Below are 18,001 nucleotides of genomic sequence, written 5' to 3' on the forward strand. Positions count from 1 at the left end.
ACTTTTGAGACCAAAATTGCAACCACCGGGTACGCGGTTCTGAAACTATGCAACATTTCGTAAGTGTATGTAGACCTACAATTGCTCAAAAACATGAATTCTGTACAAATCCAATGCAAATGGTGTTTTCAGCCAAAATTCATAAATGTATCATTTTTCCTTTTACAGATTAAAATCAATTAATTCCATCTTGTTCATGGTAAAAATAAAGTCCCCGACAATTTCCATTCAAAAAACAATAAAAAAACAAAGTTGAAAACAAAGAAATTTAGAAAACAATAAAATACATAAGAAAATAAGTGATGTTGAAAAAAAAAAATACGTTTGATCAGATCCCTATAAAAAATCTGTGTACCAAAAATGAGCATGTTGGGGGCATTATATAGTTAATGAGAACAAACTTTTGATTTTACGCATAAATTAGCATAATTAATTAGCATTGCGATATTTCGCAGAATTTGATTTTATAGTTTTGTAGATAATGCCATGGGTACGCACGTGCCAATTTTCGTCGCAATTGGCGACCGAGATCATAAGGGGGGGCTGAATCAGCCCGCCTCCCCCGTCTTCTTGCCGTCGAAATAGTGTCGATTTCAGGTTAATTAAGGAACATCCATCTGGCCCCTGTACAAAAGGAGTTACAGTTCTGCAATCAATAAATTGTCATTGTTGGCCTATAGCTAGCCTTGCACCAAGTATCAATTAGAAGCGTTAATAGTATCCCTTTATTTGTTCCGGGTATTTGTTACAGGGGCTATTTTAACAATATTCACAGTCAACCTACTCAAAACACTTAGGCCCGTATTCTGATGTCCGGTTTAACTAGACCATGGTCCAACTCTGTGCTAGCCAAAAGTTTCATAATTTTTATTCAGTTGTATGTTTTTTGTTTGCTGTGCTCTTTCCTGATTCATCAATGGTGAAGACAATCATCTTTTTATACTTCCTAGACAATTATGATTTGAGAGCCAAAGGAGCTGAAATATGGTATCTCTACTGTTGGTAATTTATGTAACAATTGGCTATCCATACTTAAACCACAACTTTAAACCTGAGTTTAAGTTAAACCCTACTTCAGAATACGGGCCTGAGTCTTCTCTTCTGCTCTGCAACTCCTCTCACTGGCTCAAGCCTGCGTTCTCTGATCTCTCCAACTACCCCATGCCTCTAATTTTTTTTCCTGGTTTACTGTCCTGTTAAGGACTACACTCATTTCTGAAAATAATATAGTCTTCCTTACAATCTTTCTCGTCTCTCCATTTCACTTCTACTTCTATCCACTTTTCTTAGTCCTTAATGGACTCACCACATGGTCTACCATTAAGCACTCCAGGGGGCCGTTTCATAAAGCTGTTCGTAACTTAAGAACAACTGGTTAACCTTTCTCATGTGCCAAACCATCGCCAATGAATATACTATTTATCACAAGAAAGGATTACCAGTCATTCTTAAAGTTACTCTTAACTTATGAACAGCTTTATGAAACACCCACCAGGGCCCCAGTTCATAAACAGTTGATATGATAGCAACTCTTGCTGGAATGTCAACTACCATGGCAACAGTGAAAATCCTGCTTCCTAATTGGCTCTTCCAATGAAAGTTGACATTCTTGGGGCCCTTTTCATAAAGCCGTTTGTAAGTTACAAATGACATTACGCATGACTGGTGACCAATAATATCCAAGTCCTTTGGAAGCGCATAGAGACGTTATTTATAATGTGTTATGCGCTATACAAGAACTGTCTATTATTATTATTATTATTATTTCTTGTTCTACATGATATCCCTATGTAACTGATTTAGCGCCTAAGAAGAGGTTCCAGTCGTGCATAAAGCTGTGCGTAACTTTACGGACATCTTTATGAAACACCACCCAGCAAATATTGCCAATCTTGCTATCATAACAACTTTATGAAACGGAGCCTGCTTACAGGTATACAACCAAAGCAAAAAAAATAAAAATATTGGCGCTGACCAAGACCATTTCACTCATCAGGGCCCTGTCTTACAAAGAGTTGCGATTGATCTGATCAATCACAACTATGGAAATCCATCATTTCATGTTTCATGTTTCATGTACATTTCATGTTTTTTACACCTGGGCCCCGTCTTACAAAGAGTTACGATTGATCTGATCAGTCGCAACTATGGACGACCAGCAACGTCAACATATATTATGCATGTTTGTTCAAAATATTTTCTATGATGTATATTCATGCATTTATTGTTTTCTTTAAATTCATTGTCCTCTTTGTTTACAAAGGACATTATGCAAATTTTTTCTACAGGAAATTTGCACAATATCTTCTGTAACCAAATAGAAACACAGTAAATTTTCAAGAAAATGATGAATATACATCATAGCTAGAAAATATTTTGAACAAACATGCATAATCGATGTTGACGTTGCTGGCCGTCCATAGTTGCGATTGATCGATCAATTGCAACTCTTTGTAAGACGGGGCCCTGGTCTCTGTAACACAGTACTAAGCAAATGATGGTAAAAGTTATTACAATTGCTTGCATTGACAACAATCATCAAAATCAATCATATCATCAGTCACTATGCTTTGAGCTTCAAGACTCAGTTGGATTAAAGTCTAAAGATGAAAAGAAACATGAAAAAAAGGAAATATGCTTGAGACTTTCTTTGTTTTATCTGACATGCTTTAGACAAGAATAAGTTTTACCATAATAAATATTTGTTATCGAACATTCAAGCAAAACACAAATGAAATTATTCACAGTAAAACAGATGGAATTCGTGAGTTTGAGGCACCATAAAATTCAGAAGTGACAGAATGCAACATAAAAACCAAGATCAATCGTAATGCAATCATTTCTGGTTAAAACCCATCGTAAGGAAACAAGAATGAATTAAAAACCTACCGTACGACAATAAATATACATATTTACCACGAATCCATTAAAATTGTGACCGCATGATATGCATAAACTTATCTGCCAAAACACCAAAATCATTTAAACCACTGGTTCGTTAAATTCAGTATCCCATCAGGCCAAATTAAACACATGCTCTCTTCTTGGGTAAATACAGTATTAAAAATAATAACTTACTAAAATCACTTCCCCAACCTCCACCACTATATGGGGGGAGGTTTCACAGTTAAGGAATTAGATATGATGCGTAAGTGCCGACACTCTTCAAATATTTATTGCAAAATCTCATTGATTGGCGTACCGCACAAGTGTTGTCGGAGGAGTATTTCATGTAACAGTGATTTTTTTCACAGATTATTTGTTATAAGCTACTGAAGTCCTTGCATCTGATTGGTCACAACAAATCTGTCGGTGACGAAGACTCATCAGACAAAAACCAGAAATAATTACACGACTTTCATTGTCGCAAGGGTCGAGCAAGACAGCTGACACCCGTCCGTTTCGAGGAGTTTTAAAACATTTTAAAACTTTTTTTCTGTAAATAGTGAGTGGAGCCAACAGGAGTTCAGCGGAACAACCAATGTAACAGAGACCGAAGCTTATGGTCTAGGGTTGAGCTAGCTGGGCTCACTGGTTATTTTGATCTCAAAATGTTTTGTTTTTTATTGGTAAAAACACATCACATGAAAATAATTCATACAAAATCAATGGGGTGGAAAAGATATTTGATATTCAAACTCTTTAATTTACCTGTGAGATTTGCGTATTAGATTGTCTCAACGGAGTGATGTGCACAAGAAAATAGTTGTAATCAATTGCAAATTACTGTTCCAATTTTACAATTGATAGCTCAATCCAAGTTGCCAACTCGATTTGCATATCAGTTTACACTTTTTGTTGCATGCAGCAGATCAGCAAGTTATCACTAATTGCAATTAAATGCAAGACATGTGATTGATTTGAGGTCCCCAAACAGATAAGTAATTGATTGCAAATGTTTTCTCGCAACAACCCTCAAGTCACACTTAAACAGACCTCGGACACTGATGTAAAACATTGATGGACAGACACACCACTCATTGATTGCATTACTGTAGATTTGGTAAGATCTATTATTACATACATAAAGACCAAAATAAAGTACCGAAGTGATGATGTCACAATTTATTTTTTTCCAATGTTTTTATACAATACCTCGGCACGGCACGATGAAATACCTTCATAACCCAAATTTGGTGTGAATAGGTCCATGGGGGCCTTAAATATGACCTAAGGAATATATAATTAGCCCCATTGAAGTCATTGTATTATTGGCCTGGTTCTAAATGTCGGGAACCAGGGGAATTGTAAATACATTGACTTCGATGGGGCTAATCATGTATTCATGAGGTCATATCTAAGGCCCCTATGGACCGATACCCACCAAATTTGGGTTATGGAGGTATTTCATCATGCTCTACCAAAACATGGTATAAAAAACGGGAACATGCAAAAAGGGAAAATTGATGGCGTCACACTTCGGTACTCTATTCACAAAGGTGGTTTTAAATTTGTGGTCAGGATTAATGGCTTCACATCACAGAATCGAAACTACCTTTGTGAATTCAGTACATTTAAGAGTTTGATTGTAAAAGCAGGGCCAACACTGTAAAACTCCCAAAATCAATTTAGACCTCATTACTTTCATCAAAAACCTCACAGTAGGTTTGTAATATGGGATAGAAGAGGAGGGGAGAGTTAGGATGGTCATAGATATGCAGTATACTTCTCTTAATTATCAGTTGGAAGTCAATGCTCAATTAATATGGAATGTTTGTTTTTGTGTTTGTCACCAAGTAAATACTCAAACCCCTCCAAAACAGAAGGAATTGGAACACATGCTCAAATTGTCCTTTGACTTGCAGCAGAAGGGCAGTAAATTGTCCTTTGACTTGCAGCAGAAGGGCAGTAGATGCTCATTTGCAGCGACTTTCCATTCCAATGAGGCTGGCATAACGCCATTAGCTCAACAATTGAAAGATAAATTATTTGGGCGTGACAAGACACTTGCAATCGCTAGCAACTGAAGCTTGATTTGCACTTGAACACAAGTTTCTTCCAATGTGCCGTAAGTCCCTTAAAATTAATTTGTTGAATACTGCATAGTCAGACAACAGGAGGGGACCCTTTTAAATTCAAGTTAAGGAAGAAATCAATATTAATGAGAATCATTCAAGCCCACATCACCTTCCAAAAATGTAAATTTGATGTGTAAAAGCAAATGAGTCTATTCATGGTACTTATGATAAAAATGTCAACTCCAAATGATGTCAAAGATTAACAGTTAATATACATTTTTTTGGGTCGATGGTGCTAATTCCTCCTCAAACACAACTCAACATACTATAAAACTGCAAAGAGTATTCCAAGGATACCTAGGGGTCTGTAACAAAGAGTTTCACCAATGTGTGACTGATATATTAAGATTGATTGCAATTATCATCAAGTATAATTGATGTAAATCAGTCATGACGATCAACCATTATAGGTAAAAGAGAATGATTGCAGCAAACAATAATTTCAGGTCTTTTAAATGAAGATTAATTGTCACCATATTATCATGGACCTAGATCTGGAACATTAAAGTAGACCGTTTATGAAATCATGAAATTTTAGCTCAAACCGACAATTCTGATGATCACTAAACACAGAAAGGCATATGTGGGACAGTGTATTAATATTGCTTGGAATTCTGTGCTTATTTTGCTCATTCCTCAACAAATACACTTTTTTCCAGAGCCATTTGGCAAACATTTTTTTTTATTTCTGCAGACAAAACATTTGGGTGTGGTCATTTTATTGGATTCTGTTCGAACTCATTTTAAGATCATTACCACAACTGTCATTTATCTTTAGTTTTTTTTGTTTGTTTGTTGTAATGGGCCCCAGGATGTGGAATGATAGCTATTATCAGGTAAAGATAAAGCACTTGGCAAAGTGATGTGCTGACAAGGATAACAATAATAATTGTTTTCTCTCTCTTTCAAAAAGTTTAAAACGTATTTCAACTAAAACACCCCCCCCCCACCCTCCCTTCTTTTTATCGATTATCCACAATACCCCCACCAAGGTAATTTTTAGTTAGGTTATACAGAATCAGTGTTTGATTTTCAGGAACAAATATTAGTTAAAGAAAACGATCCATCTATTATACGAGACTGAGATGGAAAAGGGAAAGAGACAGAAATGAACATGTGGTGCCGAGCCTCTGATAACACATGGGCAATTCCAATAAAATATTTCTTTTCAACCCCCATTTGTCTCCATCCTTACTTTACTTCAAGAACTGCACAAGCCCTGATAGTTTTAAAGTATTCCAACATTCCATATGAACTAAAAAAGGATACAGAGACAAACAACTTTTGGTAAGTTCTATAACTAAGGGCTTGGATGTACATACTTTATGGGATTGCCCAAATTTAAAACAAAATTAAATGAGAATGGTTTCCAGCAAACACAGAATCCTGTTCAACTTGAAGGCATGATTATATGCTTTTAGTCACAAATGGATTGAATTTATAAACAAAACATGAAAAAGGGGTTGTGCACGTAAGATCTATGCAAATTAGCCAGTACGACCCATATAGTTCACTCCATGAAAAGTTGCAGAAGTTGTGAAGAATTTGAAAAAATGAAAGGTGAAGAGAGATGACCAAAACCCGCTAAACATCGACGAAGAGGGACTTTCTTGGGACAGGTTCCGGCAATGTGAAGTCCGGACTCTGGCATTGCGTATTTCTGTCGGAGGCAAGAGCTACTCATTTGGTCTTCTTTGCCTCTGGGGCTTTGCTTCCGTCTTTCTCCGTTGATGTCTCGCTTTCCTTTGGAACAGGATTGTCCTCATACCTAAAAGAGAAAAGTGGAGTAATAATGATTATAAAGCCAAAAAAACAAGTTTTGTCGTTACCCTACAGATCGAATAAAACCCACTTTTACGTTTTTTATTCAATTTAAAAAAACAATACTTAGTATCCACCACCCACCCTAATTCTCATAATCTTTCTGAATTTTCTCATTAAATTTTTTTAAATATAAATAGCAAGTGGTACGGTGTGGACGACTCTCATCTTCATTCTATTTGCATCATGCATGAGCACACAATAAGCGAGGGGTTCCCACCCCACACACAATGAAAAAATAGCATTTATATTTATCTCCAAAAAAAAAATAAAAACACAGATTGATACAAACCACTTAAGGCCACCATAATGTACAGGGTTCTATAAAGTTGGATTCATCTACAGAAAGCGAACACCCGAAGATTTGTACAGAAAGCCTTCAATGGTCATCTACTGAACTAAATGCTATGGACTCGTGGGGTGTTGTGGCCCAGTGGATTAACCTTCAACCTTAAAACAGAGGGACGTGGGTTCGATTCCCAGCCATGGCCTAATTTCCTTCAGCAAGAAATTTGCCCACATTGTGCTGCACTCAACCCAGGTGAGGTGAATGGGTACCGGCAGGAAGTAATTCTTCAAAAAGCTTTGAGCACCTCAATAGGTAGTCTAGGTTATCCAGAGTAAGATAGGAGCGCCTTGAGCACCTAACATGGATAGCCTATGTGCACCCAACAAATACCCTGTATCATCATTATTACTATCATTATTATTACTTACTTGAAGATGGCCTTAATATCCCCTTTGATAAGAGCTACGAAGAGAGGCAAGCCAATACAGGCGGGTACAAGGTATAGAAGTGCTGGTTGGGCATGCTTGAAGCAATGCATAACGGCTATCGTAGCCATCAGACCTAACAGATAGGCAGTTAAACCAGAGTTGAAATAAACGCGGGAGTCTTTTCTCCGGCTGTTGGATGAGCAAACATAAAAAATTGAATATTAATTATATAATTGCAACAATAATGGTAATAGAAATCCAACAATAATAGGACGAGTAAGGTGATTTTGCTTTATAGTATTTTTTTTTCTTCCTCTTCATCCTTTCATTCTTCCTCCGTCTCATCCTCATTCTCATGTTTCTCCCCTCCTCTTTCTTTCTGCTGCTCTTCTCCTTCAATTTCTCCTGTGTTTTCTTTTTACTTTTCCTACTTCTCCTCCTACCCCTCCTCCCTCCTCCCCTACTTCTCTTCCTCATTCCCATTTTCTCATACCCCCTCTCTCCTCCCCCTCCTCCTTTCTCCCCCTCCTCCTTTCTCCCCCTCCTCCCTCCTCCTCCTCCCTCTCCTCCTCCCTCTCCTCCTCCCCCTCCTCCTTTCTCCTCCTCCCCCTCCTCCTCGTTTCTCCTCCTCCTCCTCCTCCTCTCCTCTTCCTTCTCCTCCTCCCACTACTCCCCTCCCTCCTCCTCCCACTACTCCCCTCCTCTTCCCCCTCCTCCTCCTCCTCCCCCCTCATCTTCCTCCTTTTTCTCCTTCCATACTCACCTGACATCGAAGCGAAGCAGTAGAGCAATAAAGATTCCTGGAATTACAATATCCCCCAGACCCAACATGGCAAAGTTATTTGCCTCTAGCCCCTTCTCTAGTATGTCTTGTGGGAAGACCACTGAAATAAACAACAAAGAAAGGATCACCACTCTCAACATGCTATCTCAAGGAATGCAACGTAAAAGGATTCAAGCATTATTTACAAACAAGTATAACCTTTTGTCATGGTTTCAATTTACATACAGTAAAGCTCAATTGTAAAATTGATTATACTGGTATCCCTGCTATTAAAGCAGAAGATCTCTTTGGACAAGAGAAATATGTTTGGGAATAGAAGAAATTCAAATTACAGAAGGTATACTGTACACATGTCTTGCGTAAAATGGTGTCGAAATTGCTATGACTTGGGCGATTATTTGACTCATAGAAGGTTGACTCCTACAGAGTTAAATTAAAGATATATAAACAGTACTACAACCACTTTCAAAGGGAATCAAGGAACACAAATTAGGATCTAGGCCCTGTAAGATAAAGCAATAGTGATTAACTGTAGAGTTTATTTTTACTCTTGATAATCCACAAACATCAGTGCAATCGATCAGAGAAATTAGACCCCAATTAATAAGCCAGTTCATTCCTAATGGGAAAGTTTGTTCAAATTACCTTTCCTTTCTTTTTAGGCAAATTTCAAAGCAAGGTTTTACGCAAGCATTCCTGATATAGAAGGATGCAGAAATTGCATAGACCAGGTGAATACAACAGCATGAGACTCTCATGAAGGCATTTGGTGCATTTCTACTTTGAATGTATAATGTATTCAGTCGCTAATGGGCGTATTGTTGCTTTCCAGTGGATCTGTTGAAAAGCACAATTCAACAGTATAATCAATACATCAAAGTTGGAGCTTTAATATCTCATTGAATATTAAACCACCATGCCATCTGAGTTCAAAAATTACCTGCTTTCGACCATGCACAGTATGGAACTAGATTATGTTACAGGGCTCTACTCAATATATGTTTTCTCATCCACTTAGAAAGGGAACCAAGTGCACCCCCACTTCACTTCCTTGGTCACCCCATTCATCAACTTTGGAATACTCACATTTGATGGGAGCCTCAAAAGATTCGGCAAAGATCCCCACAATGTAACAATAACAATATCATAAATCCTTTTTGAGATTGGGACCAATACCGTCCCCTCCCCCCCCCCCCTTCCCTAATTACCCTACTCATTCAAAGTTGAAATTTGGATACTCACATTTGATGGGAGCCTCAAAAGACTTGGCAACGGTTACCATGACGTTTGTAGCAAACACCCAGAAGATATCATAGACGAAGAGCCCTCCTAATAATATAATACCAGTCATGATTGTATTTAGCTGGAGAAATTCAACGCCATTCAACGCAAACGCTAGTCCAAATATGTTGTTAGCTATCCAGTGCTAGAGACGAAAATGATACAGAAACAAAAATTATTGGAAATAGATACCAACTTAACCAAGCATATTTTATTTCAATCAAAATTATCTTGATACACTGCAGGGTGATGTATCCAAAGTGACACAAATGTATTTTGGGCCTTTGTTTCAGGGGTCAAGGTCAAAAGTCACCAAACTACAGACCCCCCTCCCCAACAAACACATGCTGACACAACTTATTCTCCTGCGACATTTGCTCCGGTCTTAATATCTCAGAGGGATAGCGTTAGAGAACAAGACTTAAACTCATCAGTGTCTTCTACCACCTCAGGTGCATTGTTGTGACCATATTAATTACCTTTTTCAAGAGATACCAAACACCAAATACTGCCCCCACACCAAGGCAGACCAAATCTTTGTTGTCAAACTCATAGTTCATCAATTCTGGAAAGAAAGAACAGATAAATAGGAAAAATGTCAATGCATGTAAAATTGTGCTGATACCTGTATCCCTAAAAAGGTTAACTCAACCAGAATAAATGATTATGTGGAAATGTTGCAGTGTAGTGGTTCTGACTCTTGACTTGGAAACAAAGGGTTGTGTGTTCAAATCCTACTCCGGGACAGGAGGTTTTGGCAAGCCAGCAATCCACATTTTGCCATTCCTTATCCTGTAACCTTAGCACAGAGTTACACTGTTGTTAAAGATAAATGCCAGTTGTGGTAACAATCTCAAAATGAGTTTTAACAGAATCCAATAAAATTACCACTCATGTGTTTGTATGTACTATAAATTAAAAAAAATATGTGCCCATCGGCTCTGTAAAAAAGTGTAATTGCTGGGAAATGAGCAAAAAAAGCACAGAATTCCATAAAATGTGTGGGTTTTTGCAAGCAATATCAATACACTGTCCCACATAAGCCTTTTTGTGTTAGGAATTATAATAATTATCAGTTTTCAGCTAAGATTTTATGATTTCACAAAGATAGTTTACTTCAAAGTACCAGATCTATGATAGTATATTGGCAATTAACTTTGGTTTTAAAGACTTTCTCATGAAATGATTTTTGCTGCAACAACTTTCTTTTACCTCTAAGTTGGACTTGAGCATATGGGCCCTACAGTTTAAAGATAGCCAACACTGTTATGTTACAATTCATAAAATAATAGTTTGTAATATTTGTTTGTGACAGATTCAGGGGCATCTCCACTAAAAATTGTCTCCCTATAAAATAAGGTTTGGGGGATTTGAGAGGCCATTAAAACTGAACTGCACTGAGAAGAAAATTGTCCATCGTCATGGATATTTCTAAAGCTAATATTCACAAGGTAAAGGTGCTTATGTCTGTTAAATTTCTGAAATCCCAATGTTAGACAAAATTTACTGCCAGAACCAAAGTATGAATTGTGTCTTAGAAAAATAAAAACCACTGACCTTCTTGTTTATCATCCTTTCCTCTGACAAATAGAAGATGATAGGGATCGTTAGGCATGGAGTCTGGTATCAACTTCCTCACTACTGGACTGGTGAATTGAAAACATAAAAAGAAAAAAAATAATGATACAGCATTCTAATCATTGACAATGTCTTCACATAGCTTATAGGATCTATTGGTCATATCACTGACAAAGTTTTTTTGAATAGTATCAAGGGGAGTTTTTTAGAAATATGTTTCATCTGACAAGTTGACGGATCTAAAAACATTCCTTGATTCTGATTGGCTGAGAAGCACTGTTGCTATGGTAACTGTTGAATAAAACCAGACTTGTTGGATAAAATGTCAGGAAAGATCCTTTCATGAAACACTAACCAGGTATACATGTATGTAAAGAAGACGAAAAGATAGAATGAATTAAAACAGAAAGTAATGAAGGGAGAGAGACAGAAAAAGAAAGAAAGAAAGTTTAAGTATTTGATCACCCCACTCACCTGAGAATGTGTGCAAGAGCAAGCACTCCCAAGAAAAAGAAATAAACGGTCAGAAGTAGATTGATGTACTCCTTTGAAAAGATCTGTCAAACAATGGAAAAAACAACAACAGTAAGAATGTGCATGTACCTGATGGATGATTTAATTTAAAGTCAATTTTATGGTTACCGGTATTGATTTTTTTTAACTTAATTTTTGTTTTTAAAGAGTCATGGTGCAACCAGAAGTTGGGTTTATTTTATAGAGGATACACAGAAAAAAGAAAAAATAATAATCTCAATGAAATTAAAATCTGCCCTGGCATATTTGTGCATTGAACACTCTCAGTAAAAGGAAGATTATGTAAAGACGATTAAGTACAGCATAGAATATACATGAAGGCGACGGACGATTTTGCCATCATGATAGCCGCCCAAATCGCCCCTAAAGTTCCCCCAAAATGCCTGCTTTGGGGAGACTATTCTTTCTAGAGGCGTCCCAGGATTTTTCAACATTAATTCTCAATATTATTTAGAATATCAATATTCTAACTAGTAGATAGCAGAATGTTTGCTTCACTGCATAATTTCTTGCTACATGTACCCTTAAAAAGTAGCCCTTCAAATAAAATAAATAGCCCCAAAAATTCTGTAATCGCCCTAATATGAAAAAATAGCCCCCCCCCATAAAAATAATTTCCTACCCTGATAAAGTAGAATCAAAATACCAATAGGCTATGCAACAAAGCTGCATACTTTTCTTTAGAGGCATATATACATGCAACCACAAAATAGCACAAGGTCATTCGCCACAATTTGTGGTTTTGGTTTTTCATAAATTTTTTTTTCAATGGGACACAATTCAATCCAGGTTAAGATCACAAATTAATTCATTAAAAAGCAAACAGAATAATAATAAAAATTAATTCGGTTTTCATAACTATTTTTTTAACACTGCATCTGCATTCTTACCAGCAATACTGTAACGATCCTGCAACTAGGATCGTGACGTAAACAATCAGCCCTGCGCATGACTATTGTTTACTCATTATTTATAGCTGTTGCGAGAATTTATTCAACCGTGAGTATTATGTCTTTCGGTTATTATTAGAAATTACTTAAGATTTCATATTCCAAAATGATTAATGTATTAGGTTTTAATACGAGACCTCAATTTTTAATGAAGAAATGTTAGGAGATAAGTTGTTTTGCAGTTTTGTATGATCGAATTGGTGTAGATATAGATTGAATACCGGTAATTCATCACTGGCTGTGTTTATGTACGTACATGGTAATTTGCATAAGAGCGCAGCCGGCGTATTTGCATAAGTGCGGATGAGCGCTTGGAGTGCACACGTCCGATCGCAGCGCTGGCAGGTTTTGATAGATTTTTGACGAATTCATATCTTTTTAAGTATTGATATGAATGGTTCTGTATATATTTCATTGCAAAAAGATATATCCTTTTGGAATGTATCGACTTATTGAATGTTTTGTAGTAATGAACGAGAAATTGTGAATAAACTGGCTTCAATAAAACACAGTTCGAGTTCTCTGTACATTATACGCTGCACGTAGACGTGTGTGGGCTATCCAAACTCGCTCGGCGCACCGTTTTCACCTACGTCCGCAACTTGTCCATATAAATAAGAGACGTTTAGTCGCGGGGCGGGCACAACAACGGAAATGTGACTGCAGAAGACTTGCTACGGGGAAGACGTTGGAAAACTTGGAAAGGTAAACAGACGCAGGAAACAAGCCTATAGCCAAGGCCTATAGACGCTGGAAACCTCGATATGAATTTAATTAAGTCCCTATATTAACCCATATGTATGAATATGAGAATTCCCCAATAGAGGTCCAAATTAATTAGAGTATAGATCTTGCTATGATATAAATTTTCTTAATAATTATTTTGGGCGAGCGACCTGAAGTAAATAGTCCAGGAATCAATCTCTTCGTATATATCAACGCCGGAATTAACAGACGTGGAAACGAATGTCGAGACTGGGAAGCTGGAAATATAATTTTTCTCTTAACAAGCTAGACGCCGGTTAGATTTGGAAAATTCTTATACTTGGAGGCCCAAAATAAAAGTTTAATAATTATCCATTATATTTCTCTGATAACAAAAACATCTTAGAGCTTATTTGTAACTATTAAACATTGTTTACCTGTAACAGTGGCGAGTCAAGTAATGTACATGTATATATATTTATGCAATTTGAATAATAAAGTGCACCGTTATTTTCTTTTTGCCATTGAAACTAAAATCTGAGTCACAAACCCCGTGTCTTTCTTTGCTGTGTACCCCCATAGTCATATATTTTGACGAGACGACCCTTAAATGCAAATAATCTATAGCGAGCCGCTCTAGCATTTTCTTCCACTCTGATAATAATTCTCTTGGAAACTGCATGCTCGGAAGATATTGAGATAGACAAAATGGAAATAGACAAAAGCTCAGGTGATCCATCACAGACTGAACACCATCCTGACGTAGAGGTCGGAATGGAAGAAATAAACGAGAGCGGCGGCCGCTACAATACTTACAACTTATTACTATTTTAATATCAATTTACAGGAAGGCTCTTAAATAGAATTTTCAGTACTATATCAGTTTTCATCATAACACCCAGCATTGATATCAAATTAAACTACAAAAGTGATTTTAGCATTTCATGATTTGTTCACACTTCTGTTTATGTTATTAGAGGAAAAATGACATCGCCTTTTATTTGCCCACCCCCCCCCCCCCCCATCAAAGATCCTGGGAAAACCCTTGCATGTTTAAAGATACCAGGATCCCCCAATGAAGAACCCAAGATTCTCTCATCCCCCACCCTTTCTGGCAGCAATTATAAATTCTGTTCGCCAACATATGGATGCTTTCCAAACATGATCATAAAAAGGGTGACACGACGTTTGCTCCGGTCTTTATATCTCAGAGGGCATAGGGTTAGAGTTAAAGGAAAACAAAATACAGGAGAAAATCTATCTCATCAGAAGGAATAAAATGAGAGGAGCAATCAAAATCAGCCATTTTGAAGCATGTTTGCCAATTTGAGGATCCCCTTAGAAAGTACAACGAGACTGTTCTAACTTCCGTCACTCGCTAATTCTATGACTGATTTGGATGAAACAAGTTTTAAATTTATACTCCTCTCATTTTATTCTTTCTAATAATATCAGATGGATCCTCTCCTTGTAGATGTAATTTGGTTTCCTTTGAAATAGTGTTAGAGGTCTACATGTATATAGTTTGAATATACCTGGAACACGATGTATATCCCGAAGAGAGTGGCACTGGCAATGATAGGGAACATTGCCGCATCCTTGTCAGACATGATCTCTGGGGTATCTCCATTCTCCTATTTAGAAAAGAAAAATAATAATAGGCCTACTGGGTCTCATTTCATATTGACTTAATAAAAAAAACAAATGCACAATATCATCAAGTCCACCCCAGAAAAATGTTGATTTGAATAAATAGAGAAAAATCAAATGAGCATAATGTTGAAAATTTCATCAAAATCGGATGTAAAATAAGAAAGTTATGACATTTTAAAGTTTTGCTTTAAATGTTTCACAAAACAGTGACATGCACAACTCAGTGACATGCAAATGAGACGGTCGGTGATGTCCTTCACTCACTATTTCTTTTGTTTTTTATTGTTTGAATTATACAATATTTCATTTTTTACAGATTTGACAATAAGGACCAACTTGACTGAACCATATAGTATTAAACAATGCTAATTCCACATGTTCAGGGAGGAATTAATCGTATTTCACTTGACACTTAGGAGCAAATTATAATATTTCATATAATAAAATACAAAAGAAATAATGAGTGGATGATGTCATCAGACTCTCATTTGCATAACGACCAGGATGTGCATATAACTGTTATTGTGAAATTAAGCGAAACTTTAAAGTGTCATAACTTTCTCATTTTACATCCGATTTTGATGAAATTTACTTTTTATTGGGGTGGACTTGCCCTTTTAACTTTACTTTCAGCCAATCAACATTAGTGATTTCAGTAGCTTTTAAACATGATTGCAAATTTGTTATTATAACAAGTTTTATGAAACAGGCCCCAATGCATTGGTACTCTACAAAGGTCTCATCAAATAAAAAAATCACAAAGATTGTTATACAGAGCTAGCACTCACTAAGAACAAATGGCTGTGTAAAAACCAACCAAGATGTCACATTTTTCACTAATGAAATACACAAATTTGACCCATTTCATGTTGATCCACAATGTCAAAACCTTCACAAAGAGATTCTGTTGCCCTTTCAATGTTGTAGTAGGTGATTATATTTCTATGCAAATTGCCTTATATTAATTATATAAGGCTCCACACTAACTTCTATTTTCTTGGTGGCCTGAACAATCAACCAAAATCATCATTTTACACGATCAAAAATTTACTGTCATTGAGAATATTGTAATAGAAAGAAAAAAAGTAAAGGACGATGACATAACAATGATATTTGACAGACACAATGTCAATGTAGATCTATTGAAATCGTGAATGATCATGACCATGACATAAGATCACGGGTAGGCTGAACGATAGGCCTAATTGCTCTAGCATCCGTATTAAGATGCATGTTAAAGGAATATCATTTGTCATGTTTGTCAGTTGTGATATTCTATTTTTCTATCATTAATAATAATAGCATCTCCAATTTAAAAAAAATGAAAAGTTTTCATGCTAAGAAGGTATATCGCTAATCAGAATCGCAATGCATTATGGGCAGTAGAGGCGCACAGCCAATATGGAGACTCTTTCCAATATGGGAGATAATCTCCTGTATTATTAGAGACTTGCTTTGAAAAGAAAAAAAGAAAGAACACCAACAAAAGCCTAATTTTTTCCACCCAAAATTTTGTCTCGGTGAGGTCAGAAGCTCATTTTTTTTTTGTGTGGATGACAACAAAAATCCTTATCAAAACAAAAGTAGACGGTGAATTTTTAAAGTAGATGATGAAAATTTTTCATGAGTATTCTGCTTATCGCATTTTTTTATTTGCCGCCAAGGTAATCCTTTTGAAGCAAATGTAAACAGAGGAAATTGGTCTCCCAAACTGGAGACCGTCTCTGAAATTGGATACCCAGATTCTTTACAAAAGTATCTGATATTGGAGATAATCTCTCTCATGGGAGACAGTCTCCCATACTGGCCGTGCGCCTCTACTGATTATGGGATCCCAAATGGGGCAGTTAGCTTAGCTAGGTCTGCGCACTGTCCGCTAGTGCGCATGCCAACAGCCCCCTTTGCGATCCCATAATGCATTGCGGTTCTGATTAGAGATAAACCTTACCTTCATCAATCACATTCACATCACGATTCATCACATCATAAATCAATTCTATCTTCACACTTCATCTTAACTATAACAGCATCATGAGCATGAAGTTATTTTCAGTTAATGAGCTATGATGAGTATGAAAGAACGAACCCTGACATTAAATGAAATTAATACATATAAAATTCTACTGCAGGCAGTGGACAAAGACTCAAGCAGAGCATGAATGAATGAAAGTGAAACGTGCTAACTTAATTTCAATTTGCTGTTTCAATTTTTTCGCATGTTTTGTTTTGTGTTTAAAAAAATCAAGCGATCTCACCCGCTGTTCTTTCTGGAATCTGACTGACCGAAATGCACCAAAAAATATCGGAATTATCGCCATGACGACCAGGCTGCCATAGGCCAGCGCCATGCCTTCTGGAGTTGCTGGAATTCTAGCTGTTTCATTGCCAGCTGTTACGTTTAAAGTTGCGTTAATGGTGGCCGAAATTGTTTCTGCTACTTCCTCCGCCATGATTAGAAATGAATGAAGACGTGTTGATTTAGGAATGTACGGTTTGATGACGCAGATGGCGCTATACCGCTCATCACGACGGTCGACGTCGCAGATCGCTCTTTTGAAACCTTTGTCTCAACCTTTTTCTTTTTCACCATGCATGCAAATAAAAAAATAAATTGGCAGGATATAGGTAGGGGCCGCGGAAGCGGGGGGGGGGATGGCGGGGCTTCAGCCCCCCACTTTTTCCAAACCCTGTACAAAAACGTAAAAATGACCATATGATTGTGATTTTTTGCATGGTCAGCCCCCCCCCCCCCCCCCCCCCCACTTTGAAAACCGTTCCGCGGCCCAGGCCTGATAGGGGATATAGTGTTACATTAGTAATAATTTATTGTAGGAAGATATGTTTGAAGCGCGGAGTCCCTACAATAACATCGTTGGTAAATAATTCGTTCAATAAGACATATTTATATCTTGAATAAAACATCATCATGCACCTCAGTTAGGAAGGGTACTTTGAAGAAA

At 37.0% G+C, this 18,001-nt stretch overlaps 1 protein-coding gene across 1 annotated transcript; it reads right to left on the minus strand.

Moving 5' to 3' along the window:
• Positions 1–2,633: 2,633 nt before the first annotated feature.
• LOC129280992 (minor histocompatibility antigen H13-like) lies at positions 2,634–17,539 on the minus strand. The gene is made up of 9 exons (XM_064111796.1): positions 17,297–17,539; positions 14,924–15,022; positions 11,674–11,756; positions 11,179–11,267; positions 10,101–10,186; positions 9,583–9,766; positions 8,320–8,440; positions 7,557–7,745; positions 2,634–6,786 (listed from the first exon to the last, which is right to left on the minus strand). The coding sequence occupies exons 1-9, from the start codon at positions 17,489–17,491 to the stop codon at positions 6,699–6,701; spliced, it is 1,134 nt and encodes a 377-aa protein (XP_063967866.1). The 5' UTR covers positions 17,492–17,539; the 3' UTR covers positions 2,634–6,698.
• Between the last annotated feature and the right edge of the window lie 462 nt (positions 17,540–18,001).

This window comes from Lytechinus pictus, chromosome 17, assembly GCF_037042905.1.
Source record: "Lytechinus pictus isolate F3 Inbred chromosome 17, Lp3.0, whole genome shotgun sequence".
In the NCBI taxonomy this organism is placed as follows: Eukaryota; Metazoa; Echinodermata; class Echinoidea; order Temnopleuroida; family Toxopneustidae; genus Lytechinus; species Lytechinus pictus.

Coding starts and splice junctions, on each gene's coding strand:
- LOC129280992 (XM_064111796.1), bottom strand. CDS start 17,491: ATGGCGGAGGAAGTAGCAGAAACAATTTCGGCCACCATTAACGCAACT. Junction 9,767..10,100: donor TTTGGTATCTCTTGAAAAAG/GTAATTAATATG, acceptor TTTCGTCTCTAG/CACTGGATAGCTAACAACAT. Junction 7,746..8,319: donor CTGCTTCGCTTCGATGTCAG/GTGAGTATGGAA, acceptor CTCATCCAACAG/CCGGAGAAAAGACTCCCGCG.